Genomic DNA, 23,498 nt, shown 5'->3' on the forward strand with positions numbered 1-23,498 from the left:
TTTTTCCATCAGAATTTTTTCAGAAGCTGTTAGAGACTGGCACCTGGAAACCATTCGAAAAATTTATCTGGCTTTCAGTGAAAATTTTACGGGCTTCACAGAGAATAAGGACTTTAACTACAGGTTTAAGTGTTAGAGGACAAGTTGGGACATGTCCAGCTCTCCACAAGTTCTTTTATACTCACTCGACTGGTAAGCACTGAAAGCCGAGATAGACATGTCCCAACTTGTCCTCTAACACTCCGAAACGGAGGTGTTCCTTTGTCTCGCTTCATCAGCGAATCGGTCGTGACGCGCAAAGCCTCCGCGCGGCTTTCCATGACAAAATCTCTTGTTAAAAGTGAAATCTGCCGGAAAATGGCTGATGTCCAGGTCTTGTGATAACCAGAGAAAGAGCACACGACGGTCTCGTATCCACAGAGCCATCAGCTTAGAAATGATCCAGTGGTTTGTGCCACATCGTCGCAGCTCGCAGCGCGGCGCACCGACCGTCCTTTAAAGGGGTCCTTAAACCTGTAGTTAAAGTCCTTATTCTCTGTGAAGCCCGTAAAATTTTCACTGAAAGCCAGATAAATTTTTCGAATGGTTTCCAGGTGCCAGTCTCTAACAGCTTCTGAAAAAATTCTGATGGAAAAAAAGTCCTTTTCATTCCGCCATTTCCAGACAATGAAAATCTGACGAGGGGGCGGGACCACTCCTTCCACAAGGCGTGCTCACATGCGAATGACGTCACCAACAGGCGTGGAAAAACTCACGCATGCGCACAAGGGTTCAAGCATGTCTGACGTAAAAACATATGAATGAAATCCATATAGTTTTTGAAAAAAATAAAAAGGTACGATACTTTACGGACAGACCTCGTAAATCACACAGAATTGTTTTTATACCATGTACTCAATGCAGTAAAAACTACACGTTGAAAAAAAAAAGACCACAGAAAAAAATGCAGACTGATTGCCAGAAATATCCAGTAAAAAGTCCGGACATCTCTAGTCCACTCATGGACGTTTGTTCACGCGCGCACATGTGAACAATTAAAAGAAAAAAAGTCTGGCTGCAGGCATTAGTTCCTTGTTCTCTGCTCAAACTCTCACATCACAGTTAAAAAAAGGACAAAAAAGGACATAAGTCCTGAGACAGGACATGTCAACATCAAGTAGAACTCTAGACATCTCCACATGTGCCTGACGGTTCGTTCGCGTGCATCTCGCGGTCAAAGGAGGAAAGAAAAAAAATTGTCTGCAGGCAGTTCGTTTCTTTCTCTCCAGACTCTCTCATCACAGTTAAAAAAGGACATAAGTCTAGGACATGTCAACACCAAGTACAACTCCAGACATCTCCACACTTGCTCAAGGACGGTTGCCGCGCGTGCGGTCAAGGGAGGAAATAAACTATAGCAGAACTCAGAGCGCAGCCCTGCAGCTCAGCACAACAAGTAGAAGAGAAGTCAGAGTGCACAGTCTGTCTGCAGCCAAACTGTGCACTCTGACTTCTCTGTGCAGAGAACCTGCAGGCTGTGTTCTCACCTCCTCTCTGCCCCATGCTGCGCGCACCTGTCGCAGAAATTCCTGCGTCATCATGATGCCACAGGGAGCAACTGGGAGCAGCTCTGGTGTGAAAGGGGCTTTACTGTGCATTTAAACCAAAGCAATGTTTGTTTTTTTTAAAAAACACTGCTGCCTCTCTCTGCCCGGTGTGAGCGACTCAGCACTGCCCTCACACAGCTCCGTCCCGGCCACAGACAGTCTCTGGAAGAAGTCCGCTCTTTCTTCTGTGACTCGCAATGAGTGTCTCTTTTTAATTTTCGCTTTTTTGGGAAACACACAATGCTTCACAAATACGGGAACTCAAATACAATAATAATAATAATAATAATAATAAAAACCAGTGACTGCGAGGCTGCATGTTCAACCTCCAGCTGAAAATGAAATGCATTGACTGAATCGCAGAGAGAGTATTAAAAAGAAATTCAAGCAGGGACCCAGTCCACCACCTTAATAAATAAATAAAAAATGGTTAAATTTTACAAGTTGGGGAAAACAAAAATTAGAAAGCCACAACCCATCGCCATTTCAGCAAAATGTCAAGACTTTGGGCCGACTTTGGCTGAGCTTCTGACACCAGGAAAGATCCAAAACTTGTAAAGATGTGAAAATATAAATAATTACCCAGGAAAACAGAAAGGGATACACTAAATTTGACAATCTCCGTGATAACGCAGTGACATTGTGCCATTACTTAGGGAGAGCCCTGGACTGTTAATGTTTTAAAACGCAAAAGTACTTTTTATCCGATTACTCGATTAATCGCCAGAATAATCGATAGAATACTCGATTACTAAAATAATCGATAGCTGTGGGCCAGTGGGGCAAATTGGTTTATGTCAAGCCCTGTTAGTATCAGAATATTGTTGTTGGCAACATAGTCACTGATACATCTCACTCCTTCAGAGTGTTCTGGACTTGTTTCGATGTTGTGAAGGGTTTTTTTTCCACCAAGGAAAGAATTCTGTCAAGATTCATGTTTGCTGTCTTCTGTGGTCTTCTAGAGTGTTTGGTGTTGCTGAAGTCACCAATACATTCCTTCTTTATAAGAATGCAATAAATTGTTTATTTGGACACTAGGGGTGCCGGAAAAAATCAATTCACGTCCGAATCGCGATTCTTATTTATTATGATTCTGAATCGATCCAAAATGTCCAAGAATCGATTTTTAAAAAGCATTTTTTAAAACATTTTCTTACTTACTCGCTGCATGTACTGTTTGTCAGGCAACAGCTTCCGTACTACAGCGTCCCCGCGAGGGGAGGGTCTGGCGTGCTTCAAACATTCGTGAGCTGTAGCTTAGCATGGCGGACAAAGAGCTAATTCAGCCAGCACCGTCTTTGCTGAAGACAAATGTTTGAGCGCATTTTGGATTTCATTATTTGCTGTGTAAGAAGGAGCTTGACATGACTTATGCTATGTGCAAAATCTGCAAAATGAAAGTCAAGTACTTCGGAAACACTTCAACTCCGCAAGCCCACATGCTACGCTATGACCCGGAGCTAAAAGGAACGGAGCAGCGGTCTCTGCCGACTACTGACCAGTGCTTCGCTAAACTGCCAGCCAACTCTGAATGAGCAAAGCAGATAAGTAAATTTACATCTAGAATCACTTGATTAACCTTGTAAAGCTGCATTTTCTTAAACATAAACATTTTTAAAGTAATATAACTATTTCTCAGAAATGTTTGAATCGAAAATCGATTCTGAATCGAATCGTCACCCCAAGAATCAGAATCAAATTGAATCGTGAGTTGTTGTACGATTCACATCCCTATTGGACACCGCTAAATTTTGTGTTGGATAAATGTATTTTGATTTCCAGCTTAATTATGGCCTCCTTCACTTGCATTAACACCTCTTTAGATCTCATATACAGTCAAAAGTCAGCTCAAACAGCTAAATGTACAGTCAACACTTGGAATCGACTCCACATCTTTTAGGGAACAGGCCACACATGACCACAAAACTACATGACAGTAATTCTCTATTGTTGCATCAGTAATCTGCACTGTACAAACGTGGCCATGGCACCTTTCAAATAAACTACCTGATGTTATCTCTTAGTAAAATACACGGCTGTTTGTCTACAATAAGAATGTTAAAATCCTTTTGATTTACAGTACACATGGGCTCTGTGCAGTACAAGAGGCAGCAAAATCCAAACCTTTCCACGATCAACTTTAACTCAATATATACTTCAACTCAAGAGAGTCATTAAAGCCCAAATGCATGAGCTCACAAGGTCAAACTCCCACACTGTGCTATAGTCAGTCAAAACTTATTTCCTCCAAACAGCCCCCACAGAAATAGTATTAAATCTCCTGGTAAGAAGAATCCAACCTGTGCAGTTCGCCTGAGGGTGCTGAATGCGGTTTGGCTAAAGCTGAGATAATTTAAGTCAATTAAGCTACACTACACGTCGGGCAAAGCTCAGCACACGAGGGCAGCTAACAGGTAACTAAGAGGAGGATTTAATGAATATTAGAAAGACTCATGATTAGAACTTACACCCTGTCCACAGTAAGTAGTTTTTACAAGACAGTACATCTCCTTTCTTTCCATTTTTTCCCCTCCGTCCACCCTTAGTTAGTGTTTTCTGGCCCCAAAACTAAGCTCTTTGAAAAGGATCTCCAGAATGTGTTCATCTGAAAACTGAAAATGTGTTTTCACAGAACACAACTTGATGAAAACAATTGCGTCACTCTTCTTCGACAGAGTCTGGGCTGTGATCATTTCCTTTAGTCTCTTTGTCTAACATCACTTCTTTTATGTGTTAATAATGCTGATCACACAGTACAGCCACTCTCACTATCATGTTCTTGTGTTCGTTTTGCTGTACGACTTGGTGATCATATAACAGTGCTGACTAACAAAAATGAGTCTCCTGTTCACCTGACTATGCATTATTATGCATAATCATTATGCATTATTTACAACCTGTGATCAATAATTTTATACTTGTCCAGTAATCTGACATCCCAAAACAAATAATGCAGAAATAATGTCAAGTAAAAGGGAAGTTAAGCTGTATTAAATCAATATGGACTGATGATTGAGAACAAGAACAAGGTTTGGAGATGAGATGTAGTTAAAGTGAAATTGGTCACCTTGGAGCATGTACTGTATGCAGAAAGAGCCTTGGCCATGAAAATAAAATTTGGTATTGATTGACAAATTCTCAACTGAAAAAGAAAACACTGGCAATCTGATATGAATTTTTCTAAGAATTTTTGCCCAGTAAATAAACAGAACACTTTTAGACCTGAAGTGCTAAATGTCAATGTATCTTTCAGAACCCCAGACTGGACTCCATAAAATTGGTAAAACATTTCCATACCAATTTCATCATGTCTAATGCTGCATCTCCTGGTAGTCCATAAATCCCAATGTCATTCCACACTTAAGATTTAACACATAGTTTTATTGTTGTTATTGTATTGTTGCCAACCTTTCACTGTCCATGTGGAGTCATCACCAGCGTGATAATGCACCACAATATGGACTGCACAGTATCGTCAATCCCCTGAGAAAGCAGGCCAAGCAGAAGCCCCCACCAGGCCAGAAATATTTTTTAATGATGCCAAGAAAAAAAAAAAAGAAGCCCAATATCCATAATCATCATGGGATATCTGGAGCTGAGGTCAGATACTGTTTTTAAGCCACAGATCATATGAAATATAAAATCAAGGCATCCCAGATTTTACACAATATTTAAAAATAAGATACTTAACTGCTATTTTAAATTGTACAACCCCTGGCAAAAATTATGGAATCACCGGCCTCAGAGGATGTTCATTCAGTTGTTTAATTTTGTAGAAAAAAAGCAGATCACAGACATGACACAAAACTAAAGTCATTTCAAATGGCAACTTTCTGGCTTTAAGAAACACTATAAGAAATCAACGGTTACAGTAAACATGTTCAATAACGGTTACTTTTTTAGACCAAGCAGAGGGGAAAAAAATATGGACTCACTCAATTCTGAGGAATAAATTATGGAATCACCCTGTAAATTTTCATCCCCAAAACTAACACCTGCATCAAATCAGATCTGCTCATTAGTCTGCATCTAAAAAGCAGTGATCACACCTTGGAGAGCTGTTGCACCAAGTGGACTGACATGAATCATCGCTCCAACACGAGAGATGTCAATTGAAACAAAGGAGAAGATTATCAAACTCTTAAAAGAGGGTAAATCATCACGCAATGTTGCAAAAGATGTTGGTTGTTCACAGTCAGCTGTGTCTAAACTCTGGACCAAATACAAACAACATGGGAAGGTTGTTAAAGGCAAACATACTGGTAGACCAAGGAAGACATTAAAAGCGTCAAGACAGAAAACTTAAAGCAATATGTCTCAAAAATCGAAAATGCACAACAACACAAATGAGGAACGAATGGGAGGAAACTGGAGTCAACGTCTGTGACCGAACCGTAAGAATCCGCCTAAAGGAAATGGGATTTATATACAGAAAAGCTAAATGAAAGCCATCATTAACACCTAAACAGAAAAAAACAAGGTTACAATGGGCTAAGGAAAAGCAATCGTGGACTGTGGATGACTGGATGAAAGTCATATTCAGTGATGAATCTCGAATCTGCATTGGGCAAGGTGATGATGCTGGAACTTTTGTTTGGTGCCGTTCCAATGAGATTTATAAAGATGACTGCCTGAAGAGAACATGTAAATTTCCACAGCCATTGATGATATGGGGCTGCATGTCAGGTAAAGGCACTGGGGAGATGGCTGTCATTACATCATCAATAAATGCACAAGTTTACAGTGATATTTTGGACACTTTTCTTATCCCATCAATTGAAAGGATGTTTGGGGATGATGAAATCATTTTTCAAGATGATAATGCATCTTGCCATAGAGCAAAAACTGTGAAAACATTCCTTGCAAAAAGACATAGGGTCAATGTCATGGCCTGCAAATAGTCCGGATCTTAATCCAATTGAAAATCTTTGGTGGAAGTTGAAGAAAATGGTCCATGACAAGGCTCCAACCTGCAAAGCTGATCTGGCAACAGCAATCAGAGAAAGTTGGAGCCAGACTGATGAAGAGTACTGTTTGTCACTCATTAAGTCCATGCCTCAGAGACTGCAAGCTGTTATAAAAGCCAGAGGTGGTGCAACAAAATACTAGTGATGTGTTGGCGCGTTCTTTTGTTTTTCATGATTCCATAATTTTTTCCTCAGAATTGAGTGATTCCATATTTTTTTCCCCTCTGCTTGGTCTAAAAAAGTAACCGTTACTGACTGCCACAATTTTTTTTTTCCTGATTTCTTATAGTGTTTCTTAAAGCCAGAAAGTTGCCATTTGAAATTACTTTAGTTTTGTGTCATGTCTGTGATCTGCTTTTTTTCTACAAAATTGAACAACTGAATGAACATCCTCCGAGGCCGGTGATTCCATCATTTTTGCCAGGGGTTGTAATATGAGCAGTATCTGTGAATAAAAACAGTCTGTCAAAATCATGAAAATTAAAAAAAAAGAAATGGAGCAAAGCTGATCTATGTTCAGAACTTCAAATTCTTTTCAAAAAGATGAGGATGTCTACACTGTGCACATGCTTCGAGTGCAGGTGAGATGATGGACACTTTATCCTTAACTCCTTTAATTTACTGAGAAATTCTGTCGATTTTTTTTAATCCAGAAGCGTGCTGAGTGTGCAGCAAGCAGAGCACGAGGCTGTTTTTAACATGCTGCATACACAACTGCATAACATGCTGCTTTAACCTCCACTCAGACTGTGATTTTACTGCAACTGCACCGATATTAGTGCAGTTATTTTAAAAACAAGTCACATGACTTATGGAACGTGCAATTAATTTGCAGTTCACATGTGTGCCAATCAGGGTTGGGTAGGATTACTTTGAAATGTAAACCAAAAGTAATCAGATTACAAGTAATCCAAATGTTTTTACATACATACATGTAATCCACATGTATTCTTTCAAAGTAATCCTCCCCGACCCTGGTGCCAATTATGTTTGAAGGGGGAGGGCATTACACACAGATCAGCAGATCTCCACACTGGCCTGGGAACACCTTGGGATCCCCCAGTCAGGGGTGGTCAATGTGACCCGGGAAAGGGAAGTCTGGGGTCCCCTGCTAGAGCTGTTGCCACCACGACCTGATCCCGGATAAGCATTTGAAGATGAAATGAGATGAACAGATCAACTATGACCCATTCCACCACTAGTAATCAGGAACCGAATTTAGCTCTAGATACTGTAGTGGCAACTTTTATCCTGTTGAGCTTTCTGCTCTGCCAGTGCACAGTAGAAAAAACACACAAAAAATACTTTCATTCTCCATCTAAGTACTTGTCTAAGCGTTATGAGATGAATTTCATTCTCCAATTCCTAAAACGAATCTGTCACTTTCAATGCATATGTACTTTTCAAATTCCCCAAAATACTCTGACCAGATGATGAATCTGGCATATGTGAATATTTTGCACAGCGTCCTCATTTTCACACAAGCCTTAGTTGCGGAAGCACTGATGGTGCATGACATATGATTAATGCATCTCACAGTTACTACATTTCAACACAGGCCCTAATAGGAGTGAGAGGGGTCAGGCTGCAGGCATTCTGCATCCACACTCTAAATTCCAGCAGGCATCTCCCAGCTCACTGCAAGGTCACTGAAATCAGCCTTGACTGACACTTCTTGACAATCTACCACTACACATCTCCTTAGAGGCTCTTTACACTCTGACAATTAGAGTACAAACAAGTGATGTGATGTCATGATGTGGGGAAGCATGAGAGCAGAATAGGGAAGTGACACGTCATCAGCATTAGATTATAGATTAGTATGTATTAGTTTAAATTTCATACAAAACACAAGCAGTATTTTAATGTGATGCAGCACATGACATTAAAAATTTGAATTTTCAACACAACATATCCAAGTGCACCACATGGACCACATTATTAATAATATATATATATATATATGGAAAATATATATAGATAGATAGATAGACAGATAGATATAGATATATATAGAAAATATAAAAAAAAATGCTAGTAGGGGCAGCACAGCAAAATAACTGCATTTTGTGATAAAGCATGAAATTTGGCACACACATTCTAAATTAACTGTTTACTTTCAGATGTTGAGGCATCCTGGGACAGACCTCTAATGGCCAACAGGGTTCAATGAAAAATTACACAGGGGTGAAAATATAAAAAATGTGGCAGTACCATACCATATTATTTGTCTGATTATAAATATTCCAAAAAGGTATAGTTTGCACTATCTATGACTGAATGTTATGGAGTTATGGGGTAAAAACAGCAAAAATGGTGACAAAGGTCAATTTCAGTTTGTACAGGGGTCAAAAGTTAAAGGTGCTCCAATTTTGGTTAAATGTCATGCAAATTATCTGTGCCCAGCACTTAAAAATATACTTTCACCAGAAAGATTTAGGCCATTTTTGAGGGGAATGCATCTCCATAGTAAAAGTAATAATAAAAACATTCAAAAATTTCTTTTGACTCTGCAAGGTTTTCTCAACAAAGTACGTGTTCTCGGTCAACATCATTCTTTCTTTACCCCAAGTAATTCCATACAACTTCAAATGATGATGTATTTAGAACCGTGTTGGTGTTTCTGGTCCCATTTACACTTGGCATTAAAATGCGGTTTGGGTGACTGGGCTGCAATGCAGTCGATAATGCTTGATCAAATTAAAGTACAGGTATAAACGCACCTGAAAGGCGTTGAAGACAGGCTGTGATCCCATTGCCCAAACCATCTCCGGGAGTGGTCAGGGATGCAAGGAAACACCAGTGTAAATGTAAATGTGTTTCCAATCCAAATACAACTCTGTGGGTGGTACACAAGTGCAGGTCTCTTCTGGACGAGACTGAGCACAGTCTTCCACAAATAAATTCTAAGGTCTGACACCACATATGCGCGCTCCCTTATCCAGATCATCCTCTGGACAGTAGTGGTACTGACCACAGCTGAAACAGAAGGAGCTACATTAAAAATGAAACACATTGTTAAATGCATTCTCCTCAACATTCCAGCTGTTAAAGACAACTTCAAGAATATACAACACTGAAATTTACTTCATGGATGGTTTGTTTTTTGTTTTGGACCTGCTCAAACCAGAACCACATCTCCAATCTGATAAACATTTTAATGCCAAGTATAAATGGGGGTCTTGTTCCACGCTCATTTTCAGGGTAGTTCTGTTCCATAATGCAGTAGCTGTTTTAAAAAGTCAACCACAATGTAAAGAAAAGAAATATATTCTTTCTCTTTTGACATTTCACAATAAAAATCCTGAGCATACACTGGTGTTGAACAATGGAAACTTCAACTTGATGATGATGTTCAAACAATATATTTTGCAGTCATACGATCACACGGATAAGACAAGTTTGCAACATTTTCAACACCTGTCAACAATGTGGCATATTTCAAGTGTTATTTCTGTATTTTTCTTCAAATTTACCTTGTATAGCCGCAACTGTTTTCATTATGACTAATCAATTACATTCTAGTCAACACATTTCTGAAACAAAGTAGATCACACTTTTGCCTTCACAGCAGGTCAAAGAGAAATTATACTTAACAGGAAAGTGTGGCAAAGTTTATATTTGAGAATAGACAGAGCTCATTTTTGCCATTTTTGTTTTCCTGATAGGTTAAAACAGTTTACTTGGTCTAGAAGGTACTCAGAGAGCACATACCTCCACCAAGGCCACATGTTCCAATATTCCTAAAACATAGTCTGGATCCTGAATCGAGACTATGTTCCAGATCAGATTCAAAATGAAATCCCTCATTTTCAAAGGTGTTATCCATTTGCTCAACCAAATTTCATCAAAATCTTCTCACAACTTTTTGAGCTAAATGTTGCTATGTACCAAACATTCCTCTGGATATCAGCTCCAGAATATGGGTTGCCGTGGACTTTACACCGAGCACCCTCTGGTGGCCATTTTTGGCCGATGAAAACAATGGCGAACTCAGTACAAATACATGTAATTTGGTCATTTTTCAAAGGGGTCAGACTCATCAATAAAGTCGATTTAATGTACAATGGTTCATTTCAGGTCAGCTTGGTGTATAAATATCATCATTCCAGGCAATGAGAGCTGTCAGCTGGCTGACAGAATAAAGTTAGAGACAAAACAAAACCAGCTGATTTCAACAGACAAGCAATACAGTCAAAGCATGTTTTCATCAGGTGGCCAGTTGCAGAAGTCTGAATTCTTGCCTTTGGATTCACCACTTCGCCGGAATTGACATGTACTTGCACCATCCCATATTCCAGATGACTTCCAAAATGTAATCACTTATTGCTCTGAACATTTTGTATCTGCTCACCAAATGCCACTGAAATCTGTTGATCACTTTTTGAGTTATCCTGCTAGGAGTCACACAAGCAAGGAAAACATTACCTCCTTGGCAATAATGACTCAGTGATGACGAACCAGTTAAAACATCCTCTGGAGCAGGAAAACACTCATTTAAGAAGAGCTGAAACTACTATTGGATTAGTGATGAGCTGATTGACAGAATAACAGCAACCACTGAATAAATATTAATTTAAATACCCTCATGTTAGACTGCTTCCACTTTGTGTAAATATGAGAAATGCACAGTTGCTGCTTTTTATTACACTGAAAATAGTATGGATGAGAGGATAAGTGAAGACATAAAGGGCCTACAGGTATACAACCAGACAAGAATTCACGATTATTAGTCACAGATTACAGATCTGAAACTGTAAAATATGTATGTATAGAACAGATACACACACACACACACACACACACACACACACACACACACACACACACACACACACACTGGTGGATGACCAGACATTTCTTGTAATTTTCCGTTATAAAAATGTTATATGCCCATTTTCAAATCTCCAGTAACTGCATGTTTTGAGTACAGTTATTAAGATTTAATTTCACATTCGTTGCTAAGAAGCTGAACACAAAACAGGCCAACAAGTTGGAATTCCAACGGAAGCTAACGAAGCTAATAAACCAACCGCGGGGAGCTGAAGCCTACAAACTTCTAAAATATTCCACACTTGCGGAGAAACGTTACAGATGTGATACAAAGGCTAAAAGCAATAACGTGACGTTTTATTTCTTTTCTAGCGGCGTTTTTCTTATTATTTTTTTTAAAACAGCGTTTTTCTTTTCACGGCTGCTGGACGTGCTACGCTAACCGTGAGCTCAAAGTGGACAAAACCTGCTCAAAACTTTTTTAGTGGCGACGACGTTATTAAATGTTTGGTTGTTAGGTTCTGAGGCAAACGTGATAAAATCATATTTTTTAAAAAAGTTGTGTTTTACTCAGCTAGCGGCAGAAAACAGGTCGTGAGTTGTTTTTTTTTTTTTTTTTTTCTAAGCAGCGGACGTAACAGTCTTCAAACAAAAACAACTTTTGGAATCAGCAAACTACTGAAAACTTAAGTATGAATTAGTAACGTGAGAATAAACTGGTTAAAGACATCGACACGGGAGGGTCGCTGAACTTTTCCCAAATCCATTCCGCAGCAGTGGAAGAGCACAGATTGAGAAAAAGAAAGAAAAAAAACTTACCTGGTCGGAAGAGCAGCGAGAGAAAGAACATGATGAGCGTCACACAGTCCCAAAGCTGCCGCTTAGCCCCGGTCGGAGGTCCGCTTCTCCCCATACCAATCCATTCACTTAGAATGGAGATCCTCGACTGCTTCTCATCGACGCTGCGGCTGCGGGAAAGCGGACAAAAATTCGTCTTCTTTCCCCAAAGCGCTGTCATTCAAAAGGGGCCCCCGTCTTCAGGGCTGCGCTACGGGGGAGGGGTCTAAAGTGTGGCCGGGGGCCCAGGCAGGGGCCGAGGGGCTGGACAATCAAACACTAATTATTCACCAACACTTCTTATTTGCGTGCAAAGCGGTGATTATCACCCTGATTATTATTATAATGAGTTTTGGGAGACTTGTAAGAAGTGTATTACTGCTGATTGTGAAACCAGGGTGAGATCAGAAGTCACAATGAGTGAAAGTTGGAAGGTGCAAAATGAACAAAACTTGCAGAAAAAGTTGACTTTTTACAATTCTTGCCATTTTACAGCATTTTTGGCAACAGCTGTCTATAAGGTCCAACGATCCTTTGCACGTATGGAGTGGTTCCTGTCACGCACAAACATCGCATTGCACGGACATCCGTTGTTTGCTCGCAGTTATCGGGATTTAAGGGGCCATACTACCCATTTTGGCATCCCTTCATTGGCTTCCTGTCTCTGTGAGATCGAATTTTAAGGTTCTGTTACTGGCCTATAAAATTGTTCACGGACTGGCACCTCCCTACCTGGCTGACCTGGTTGAGCCCTATGTACCGACTCAGGCCTTGCGTTTGCAGTGTGCAGGACTTCTTTGTGTTCCTAGGGTGAATAAAAAGTTGCAGGTTACAGAGCTTTCTCGTATTACGCCCATTCTGTTGAATGATCTCCCTGCGCAAATAAGGCAGTCAGATTCTCTGGAGACTTTTAAGTCTAGACTTAAGACCCATCTGTTTTTCCAGTCTTATCATCAGTATATTATGTTTTTTAACGTGTTTTTTAATTCTTTTTACTCTTTTATGTTTTTACTCTTTTATTGTGCTGTTTGATCTCTTAATTCATTTTGTTCTGTTCTCGAATTGTGTTGTATGAAGCGCCTTGAGGCGACCCTGTTGTGAATTGGCGCTATACAAATTAATACATTTGATTTGATTTGAAAATTTGATTTACTGAAATATGAAATGTCACGAAATGGAGCGAAATGTAAAACAGGGCCATTGTTGGGTCAGTGGCTGAAGTTTTACCTCTTCAACACCAGATGGCAGTCCCTTTATACATGCACCATTTTGAGTAAGAAGCACATTTCTGCATGTACTAAATGCCACAAAAACACACACAATAAATAAATAAATAAAAGTGCTTAATTTACTCATATTTGGAGTTAGTTGGGGTCAATCTAGGTAAAACGGCGCACCCCATTTCATTACATTTTAACACGATTTCATAATTATCAGGCTCCATTTCGTTATATTTTACCGCCATTTCATACGTAATTATCAGTCCCGCATTTCGCTCCCTTTTGTTACATTTCGTTACATTTCGCCCATTTTGTATTTTAGTATAGCCAAGATTTAAGGACCTTCTGGGATGGGAATGTGAATGGCACGTAACCTGGATGTGATTCGCCTTGGGATTTCAAAATCTATATAGAGTCACCGGGCGTTTTATTAGGTACACCTGGCTAATACTGGGTTGGATCCCCTTTTGAACGGCCTTAATTTTTCTTGGCATAGATTCAACAAGGTTTTGGAAACATTTCTCTTAGATGTTGGTCCATATTGACATGATGGCATCACCCATACACCCATTCAGCCAGTCTGTCCTTTCTCCTCTGACATCAACAAGGCATTTTCATCCACACAACTGTCGCTCACTGGAAATCCTCTCTTTTACAGAGCATTCTCTGTAAACCCTGGAGATGGTTGTGTGTGAAAATCCCAGTATATCAGCAGTTTCTGAAATACTCAGACCAACCCCTGTGGCACCAACAACCATGCCACGTTCAAACTCCCCTAAATCCCCGTTTAGATGCCTAAATGCATTGAGTTGCTGCCATGTGATTGGCTGATTAGCTATTTGCGTGAACAAGAAATTGAACAGGTGTACCTAATAAACTGGCCAGTGAGTGCTTACATTAACTTGTGTTTACATGCCTTCGGTGAGCGCATTTCATGGTGGTTTGCGTTTCTCTTCCACATGCCTGATGAGCGGTGACGCCATTTTTGTCATTTACAACTGGCTAGTCGAACAGGAACCACTCCAGGCGCGCAGGGGCTGATGGGACTCTGAAAGGCCCTATAACCCTGCCAGGCTAGGCTTCTGCTTCTTCCTACCAATGTCATGCTTTCAATGCTTAAGATTTTTCTCTGGTGTTTTTGAACATTCTCAAAACTCCACATCTGCAACAACACACCGTAAAATCAGGATGCGAAGATGCGGTTTAACTGACCAGATTTCCTATCAGAATGGTTTTATTTCCAGTCAGTTCATCTTGTGTGATACTGGCTTTAGCTTAACCAGCTAATATAGAGCCCCCCCCCCCCCCCCCCCCCACCTAAAAAAAAATCTTATTGAGTAATGAACAACAAAAGTGAATGTTGAAGTTTACAGCATGACTACTACCTGTGAGTAAACTGTTACAATATTAATCTAATTATGCCACCAGTAATAATAAAATGTAAGAATGTGTTAATAACTAAATAATGCCAACGTTAAGGTACATAAAAATGCAGTTTGATCTCGTTTAAGCTCTATTGCAGTTTCCATATTGATACCTATGTATTTACTTTTAAACAATTTGTATATAAAGGAATATATACAGTGAGGAAAATAAGTATTTGAACACCCTGCAATTTTGCAAGTTCTCCCACTTAGAAATCATGGAGGGGTCTGAAATTTTCATCTTAGGTGTATGTCCACTGTGAGAGACATAATCTAGAAAAAAAAAACGGAAATCACAATGTATGATTTTTTTCATAATTTATTTGTATGTTACTGCTGCTGCAAATATGTATTTGAACACCTGTGAAAATCAATGTTAATATTTGGTACAGTAGCCTTTGTTTGCAATTACAGAGGTCAAACGTTTCCTGTAGTTTTTCACCAGGTTTGCACACACTGCAGCAGGGATTTTGGTCCACTCCTCCATACAGATCTTCTCCAAATCTTTCAGGTTTGGAGTTTCAGCTCCATCCAAAGATTTTCTATTGAGTTCAGGTCTGGAGACTGGCCAGACTACTCCAGGACCTTAAAATGCTTCTTACGGAGCCCCTCCATAGTTGCCTTGGCTGTGTGTTTGGGGTCATTGTCTTGGAAGACCCAGCCATGACCCATCTTCAATGCTCTTACTGAGGGAAGGAGGTTGTTTGCCAAAATCTCGCAATACATGACCTCATCCATCCTCCCTTCAATACGGTGCAGTTGTCCTGTCCCCTTTGCAGAAGAGCACCCCCAGAGTATGATGGTTCCACCCCCATGCTTCACAGTTGGGATTGTTTTCTTGGGGTTGTTCTCATCCTCTAAACATGGTAGGTGGAGTTGATTCCAAAAAGCTCTATTCTGGTCTCCTCTGACCACATGACCTTCTCCCATGCCTCCTCTGGATCATCCAGATGGTCACTGGTGAACTTCGACCAGGCCTGGACATGTGCTGGTTTGAGCAGGGGGACCTTGCTGCCCTGCAGGATTTTAAACCATGACAGCATCATGTGTTACTAATGTAATCTTTGTGACTGTGGTCCCAGCTCTCTTCAGGTCATTGACCAGGTCCTCCTATGTAGTTCTGAGCTTTCTCAGAATCATCCTTACCCCACAAAGTGAGATCTTGCATGGAATCCCACACCGAGGGAGATTGACAGTCATCTTGTGTTTCTTCCACTTTCTAATAAATAATCATAACAGTTGTTGTCTTCTACCAAGCTGCTTGCCTGTTGTCCTGTAGTCCATCCCAGCCTTGTGCAGGTCTACAGTTTTGTCCCTGGTGTCCTTAGACAGCTCTTTGGTCTTGGCTATGGTGGACAGGTTTGAGTGTGAATGATTGAGTGTGTGAACAGGTGTCTTTTATACAGGTATCAAGTTCAAACAGGTGCAGTTAATACAGGTAAAGAGTGCAGAATAAGAGGGCTTCTTAAAGAAAAATTAACAGGTCTGTGTGAGCCAGAATTCTTGCTGGTTGGTAGGAGTTCAAATACTTATTTGCAGCAGTAACATACAAATAAATTATTTAAAAAAAATCATACATTGTGATTTCCAGATTTTATTTTTATTTTTTTTTTTTAGATTATGTCTCTCACAGTGGACATGCACCTAAGATGAAAATTTCAGACCCATCCATGATTTCTAAGTGGGAGAACTTGCAAAACCGCAGGGTGTTCAAATACTTATTTTCCTCACTGTATCATACAATGCAGTTGTCAAAGGTGAGTGGAGCACTGAGAGACTTGAATACTAACAATATTTTAATATGATTAAGGTATTACAAATAGTAAACATGTCCCATTGTATATGCAACATAGGAGGACACAACTTATGACATCTTCTGATATATGCAGACTTCAGATGTGTTTACATTTTTATGGCAAATCATATTTTACAGATCTGCTTGATTACACTCTAAAAAAGGAACTACTATGTCAATGAGAAAAAAAATATGTTACTATTTGCATAGATTTTTTTAAGTTATTTCAGTTCGCTATTTCAACTTTCAGCTGAGTTAAGACTTCTCTAGTTAAGTTGAAATAACTTTAAATTGAAATAACTTCTTAAAAATCTGTGCAAATTGTTACATCACTTTTTTCTTTGAGACAGCGGTTCATTTTTTTAGAGTGTATTGTGTATGTTGTGGATTGTGACTATGTATTGAGGTGCACTACATTGAAAGTTCAAATTCATTGAACTTTCATAGCACAAGACAGCCAATGAGTGTAAGGCAAAAAAAAAAAAAAAATCTAGCAGATGCACACCTTTTATGATATATGTCCACAAAGTTACACAAGCACGTCACGCTCGGCAAAATTAAGTAATCTGGACTTCAGGCTACTTGCCCATTTCGATAAACACCCCAATGCTAGATTTCAGCACTTGTGTGTGCTGGGCAGGGGGGGGGGGGGGGGGTACACACTGTGTCAACATAAACAATCTCATAGGATGAATGCTTTTTATAGGCACTGTAATATGGTCCTGCTGTGTATATGTTTTATGAGGAAATTATTAAAATAACTATAAGCATTGTTAAGTGCTGTAAATGTAAAAGTACTTAATCATTTTGCCAACGTGCACATTGTTAAGCTAGACCGTCTGATTACAGGACCCCTTCTCAGAACATTCTGGCTATGTCCCAAAATGCACAACCCGATAAACCCCTAATGCTCATTATTTTGACATGAAATATGGTATTATTATGTGAAGCTTAAAGACTTTCTATAATGAGTTACATCAATTACAGAGGCTGAAAGAGGGTCAGCGTATAAAAGGAGAGAAGGGCCATTATTTAAAAAAAAAAAAATAGAAATTACCTCTAAAAAGAATGCATTCAAATGGCTTTACTATCAATTCTAACATGAGTTTACTTGACAAATGTTTGAAAATCGATTGCCAATTTTCCCAAGACAATTAAAGTAATATCCAAGTTAAGTGAAAATGCTCTTCCAAAGTAAAGCAAATGATACTAATTTTAATTTATTCAATTATCCTGACTTCCATTTCTTGGTTAAATTGGAGAAAGTGGGGCAAGTGTTTTCACAATAAACTCAACATCACAAGGTCAGAGTAGATTATAGTAATGCTCCACATGCTGGCAGTTGCATGTCTGCCTGCCTCCCAAGACCTATGCTTCTGAGGCTTCTGATTGTCCAAAGCTCATCAGTTCAGGACATAAATTAGGAAATATTTGTGACAATGAGGTGCAAACTGGCTCAGTGAATAGACTAAGTTTGAACTGCATCTGATCCATATTGTGGATTTAGCAGATATTTGATTCTTTTTAACATTGAAAAGCCTTTTGATCTATATTTTGTATCATATTTTAGCTTATGAAAAGTCACTTGTAACAGGACGTTGACCTTGAAAATTGTTTCCAAGGTAAAAATTTCTGGAATTGGAAACTAGTGCTGGCGGAGGTTTGCATTCTGCGAGAGCGGTGCTCTACTTATTACTTTGTCATGGTTCAAGGCTGTCATCTGACCACAACAGTAAATTCAACCAATCAGCTTTTTTACCAGAAGCATGGTCACACAAGGTTGAGAATGGGCACACATCATGCTGTCAAGAAGGCTCTACAGTGGTTGATTACCTATAATTCCTTTCACTGCATTGGCCTAAAGGATGCTAATATAGATCATTGCTGTTGTGAGCTCTTGCCTTTAGAATTTTCAGTGTTCTTGTCAAAAACTTTGCAAGGACGCGATCCGTCATATTCCTTTGCTTGTTTTAAGAAGGACACCAAACTTTTTACAAATGGCCTAAAACATGAGACTTTTCTTTTGTACCAAATACTTATCCTGTCTCTTGACAGTACTTTACCTGCCAAAAAAAAAAAAATCCAGGTCATTGTCTGCTTCTGTTTAAAATTCAGAGAAAATACTTTCACTGAATTATTTTCTCTTTCTCTCACAAAATCTATGTATGCTATTAATTTTTCCATTACATTTCCCATTAGCAACTTTTTTCTGCTTTTGCAGCCAACTTTCCATCTCCCTCACTCCTTCAACAACACTCCATTTTTCATTTGCACAGCTGCTGTGACGCTGAACCATCTGCAAGGAACTAAGCTCACTAGCTTGTAGCTTGAGACACATGTTGTGGTTTTGTGCCATGCAAATAAAGAATTTCAGTGTACAGGCTAATTACTGAAAATAATATTTTTCAGTTAAAAAAAAAAAAAATCAACAAGAAAACCCTACAAAGTTTCATCAAATAGATGAAAATGCAGAGTTGCGTTTTGTTGCAGCTTGGGCATGTGGGTCTCCATCTGCACCTCCCTCCTTACTATATGAGAGAGAAGTGAACCCAGACAGTTATTGGATCACTGCTTCTTCTATACACATGCGGGCTCCTCCGGCCACACAATTGTGTGATTCAGGTGGCCTGTCAGTCACGTGAAAGGTCTTCACAAGCTCATGTTGATGTGGGGCTGATATATATAGCGGTAGAAGGGGGGAAACGAAGACAGCTCAACACAAGTGGAACATTTGGATTGTTCTGAGCCTCTGTCACACTAGATTCCCTCAGAGACTTCTGCCTTATGCAGTTTGTTCTACTAATTTTGGAAGTTTGGTTTGTTAATGTGCATTATAGTTGCATTGTAAGGACCCCCAGCCCCCCGTGCAAGTTTACACCCTATATTACCAATGGCAGCTTGGATATTTGGATTTGGTACAGACGCAAAAATGTCTAACCTTATGGCACACCAGCGCAGTCTCACATTTTATTTTTTTTCGTTCCCCGTCATGAAAAGCACCCCATTTTCGTGACACGGATTTTAAAATTTTGCCATTTGTAATCTTCCCCTTCTCCTAACTCTAACCATAATCATAGCGGAAGTGTGTACCTTCCCCAAATGCTAACCATAACCCCCTTTCAGCCCACATTTCATGCCCCCATCACAAAATGAATTTGTGACCCCGTTACAAAAAGCACCCCATTTTTGTAAAAAAAAAAAAAAAAGGGAACTGAATTCTGGCCAGTTGTGTATCTCACCTGTTGCAGTTTTCTGACGTTACCAATGGCATTTCCTGAGGAAAGAAAACAGGTTGCATGTTTAATTTGAACTTAAAATGCTGTGTGTGTGTGTGTGTGTGTGTGTGTGTGTGTGTGTGTGTGTGTGTGTGTGTGTGTGTGTGTGTGTGTGTGTGTGTGTGTGTGTGTGTTTTATGTAAAATGAGACACGAACATCTTCGCTTTGGTATAAATGATAGTTTCTGTCAATAGGTCATATAAGTGACAGAAGTCAGCGATTGATGCCCAGTGAAGCAAAGAGTTAATGGATCCAAGTGAACAGTCAGTAAAGATAAATCCTGCTGTGAAAGAAAATCCTAGTTGGCCTGTCAGGCTTGATAGGTGGAGAAAGACTTCTTTCTTGCCACACTTCCTTATGAGCACATTGCATTGCATGAACAAACAAATAGGTATGGTCCAACTAAAACCATGTTGGAGGAGTGAGTGGGTGGAGTGCTGTATGCATCAGGTATTTTCTAAAAAAAACCTACAAGGCCACTATGTTTCTCCTCCTAACAGTGGGCCTCTTGTTCTAATATGGTTCTGATACAACAGAAATAAAATAAAGTCTTGAGTGAGTGTGAGCAGATGTTACCATAACTACAGTTCAAAATAAAGAAAATAATGCAAAATTGTGCCGTGTGTTAAAATTAGATTGCTTTTTTGGGTGGGGGGGGTCAGCATTAAAAATACAGTATGTGATGAAGACAGGAAGGACATTAGGAATAGATGTTGCAAGACTGAATCTGAGGTAGAGAAAATGTAGAGTGAAAATGAGCGAGAATGAGAATGGCAGAAATGGGGGCAGGGAGGAGGAAGGGGGAGAGAAAGCCAGAGTGAGGGATTGAGTTTCCTCTGACTGTGTGTCTGGGCGGCTCCACATGTTCCTCATTAAGGTCCTCGCACTGTGGGACCAGCTCCACACCGGGATGCTTGTTTTTGTTATTAGGCCCAATGTGCTGTGGTTTGGTGGACCACTTCAGGACCATCTTCTCAGACAAGAGTCCTCAAACCAGTGAAAAACGAATTTTACGTACCTTACAAATATCTCATATCTGCTGTTCAATGTAGTCAGCATTGAGTATAATTAAGTTCAAATGAAATGTAATGTACATGAAACAAGTTATATTATTGGTGGCACCATTGTATGTGTACACTTTTGTGATCGGCTTTAACAATCTAATCTGATTTTGATCAAACTTGGCTGGTACATTGTTTTTATGGGTTTGTTATCAATGATGATCAGATGTCAAAGTCAAATATTCAGCCCCTTCCTGGTATGTAGAAAAATGTCACCTGGTGCCTTTAACATGGGTACTGAAGGTTTTACCGCAGAACAGAGAGATACTTATAGTGCATCTGGAAAGTATTCACAGCGCTTCACTTTTTCCACATTTTGTCACGTTACAGCCAGAGGCGATTTCTCTAAGATTGGAAGGGAAGCTCAGCTTCCCCTAAAATGTCAGAAATTAAATGGTCAAATAAGTACAGTTGTGTAACATTTCATTGACTACAAATGCGTTAGAACATGTTCATCTCGAAGATGAGTTTGTTCAGGATCAGCGACTTATCACAAATCGACTGACTCAATTTTGTTAACTTCTCATACATTCCTGTAGCGTCAATGTCACAGATTTCAATAAGTCATTTTCTTATACGGTCTGTGGTCAGTGCATTTGCCTGTAGAAACTGAGCATCTGTTCACTTCAATGGGACTGCATGGAACAGTTTTTTTCATTGCCTCGAAACTCAATGGTCATTGGATAATTGCCATAATTTTGTCGATCAGCGTTTCTGCGGGTGAATGGAGCTGTGGGCGGGTCTGGACGTTGAGCTTCCCCATCCAGGGTTTTCATGTATCCCATAATCCCTTGCGTGCCAGAGAGTCACTGCAGTCAAAACAACATAGAGAATCCACACGATGACAATTGTAAATGAATATTATACTACAAAAAAATGTATTTTTTATGCTTTTCGTCACGTTAATAAGAGACTGCATGTTGACCCTGAAAACTTGCTAAAACAATTATAATGAATAATCTGTGTCTGCTACGTTTAATCTGCGTGGAATTTAATAAACGCAAACCGAATTTCAGACATATATATTAGTCTTGAACAAAGAGGACAAACAGTGTTGTAAAGAACAATATTCAAGACGTTAAAGAGCAAACTTTACTTTCCCCCAGAACGACATGATCAGGAAGCGAGCATAACTCACAGCAGCTCCCATTGAAAATAACGGAGAGACAGCCTGTGATTCTCGCATGTTTACATAAAACAAATCCAATAACAACATCTATAAACCCAGAGAATATATTCATGAGAGTTTTAGGCACAATATAAAAATAGTTTTATGTTGCGATGTTAATGTTGTCCGTGTGCAGCGGTTAAAGTGCAGCATGATCAGAGCGTCTCAATGCAGTTCTCAATGTTACTGAGATCTCGCACCGCGGCGACCTCTCCGAGGTTTTGGGGGATTTGAAACCTGAAAAGGGTGGATGATGATTGGAGGATCAATCAAAAGGCTGAATCCTGTTTTGATTGACAACTATTTTGAGACATCCACCATCACTTCCCATTGCAGATTTTGCAAGTGAAGTCGAAAGACAAACTGCAACCCATTTTTCGTATTTGCTTGGCAAGATTACTTGACCATTTCCATTATTGATTTCTTACACTGTAAATAAAACACACTCATTGTATTTCCTTGTTTCAGTTTAACATAATGTAGTGTGTTGGGGTAGCGGAATTTAAGATTTTCCCAGCATGCACTGGTTAGCATGTTTGCTGATAAAACTACCAGTTAATGCCTTTTCTCGCATATTATATGTGGTCTACATTCATAACTGTTACTGTTCTTTACGACTTTCATGCAATCTTCTGAGTAGCTGTTGTAACCTGAAGTACTGTTTTGCTGCCACACCGTGAGTGTGAGGTTCAGCACCGCTAAAGATCTTCCATCAGCACGCCTGCAAGGTCCGTGTTTAACGATAAAGGGGCGTGGTCTCTGTGTCGTGTGGTGTTTGAGGGCACGAGAGCAGCCATTAAATTGAGGTCGTCTCTCAGACTGTTATTGTTATAACAACACTCATCAGATACAATAATTTCAACATTTTGTTTTTCGAGTTTAATGTTGTTTCATTAGTTTGTTCAATCAGTTATTCATAATGTTGGTTAGGTGGGAGTAAACTAGGCAGCTAACAAGGTGCACACACGATGGCAGACAATGCTGATATTTTCAACCTGATATTGTCAAAGCCATTTGATAGTTTTCCTTACGAGGACAAACTTCGAATTAAACAGTAGGGCACATCACCACCAGAGACTGATTTGGTGCAAAAAGTAGGAAAAAGTAGGAGGTCTTTTCAGCTCTCTTGGCACGACAAAGTTAGCTGGCTGATTGGAAGTGCTGTGACAAAGAAAATGTACTGTTGGTCTCTTGATGAAACCATCTGAGGGATGTCTTGTCTGGTCAGAATTGTGTTTTGGGGATCTATCTAACTTTGAGTGGGCATATAAAAGGCATGAAAAGACCAATGAACATGGAAGTCCATGTGCCATTGAGAGGACAGTGGTCAAGTCCCTGGAAAAAGACATCGACTTGGTACCATAGGGTCACAGACCACTTTCTGTAATGGA

General features: G+C 39.7%; 1 protein-coding gene across 1 annotated transcript in view; it reads right to left on the reverse strand.

Annotated features, from left to right (window-relative positions):
• rgmd (RGM domain family, member D) overlaps positions 1-12,344 on the reverse strand; it is a 28,231-nt gene extending 15,887 nt beyond the window's left edge. The window contains exon 1 of the mRNA XM_034180259.1: positions 12,146-12,344. Within this exon, the coding sequence (XP_034036150.1) occupies positions 12,146-12,344 (199 nt within the window). The remainder of the gene's footprint in view (positions 1-12,145) is intronic.
• Between the last annotated feature and the right edge of the window lie 11,154 nt (positions 12,345-23,498).

The sequence above is a fragment of the Thalassophryne amazonica genome, chromosome 10, assembly GCF_902500255.1.
Source record: "Thalassophryne amazonica chromosome 10, fThaAma1.1, whole genome shotgun sequence".
NCBI classification, from domain to species: domain Eukaryota; kingdom Metazoa; phylum Chordata; class Actinopteri; order Batrachoidiformes; family Batrachoididae; genus Thalassophryne; species Thalassophryne amazonica.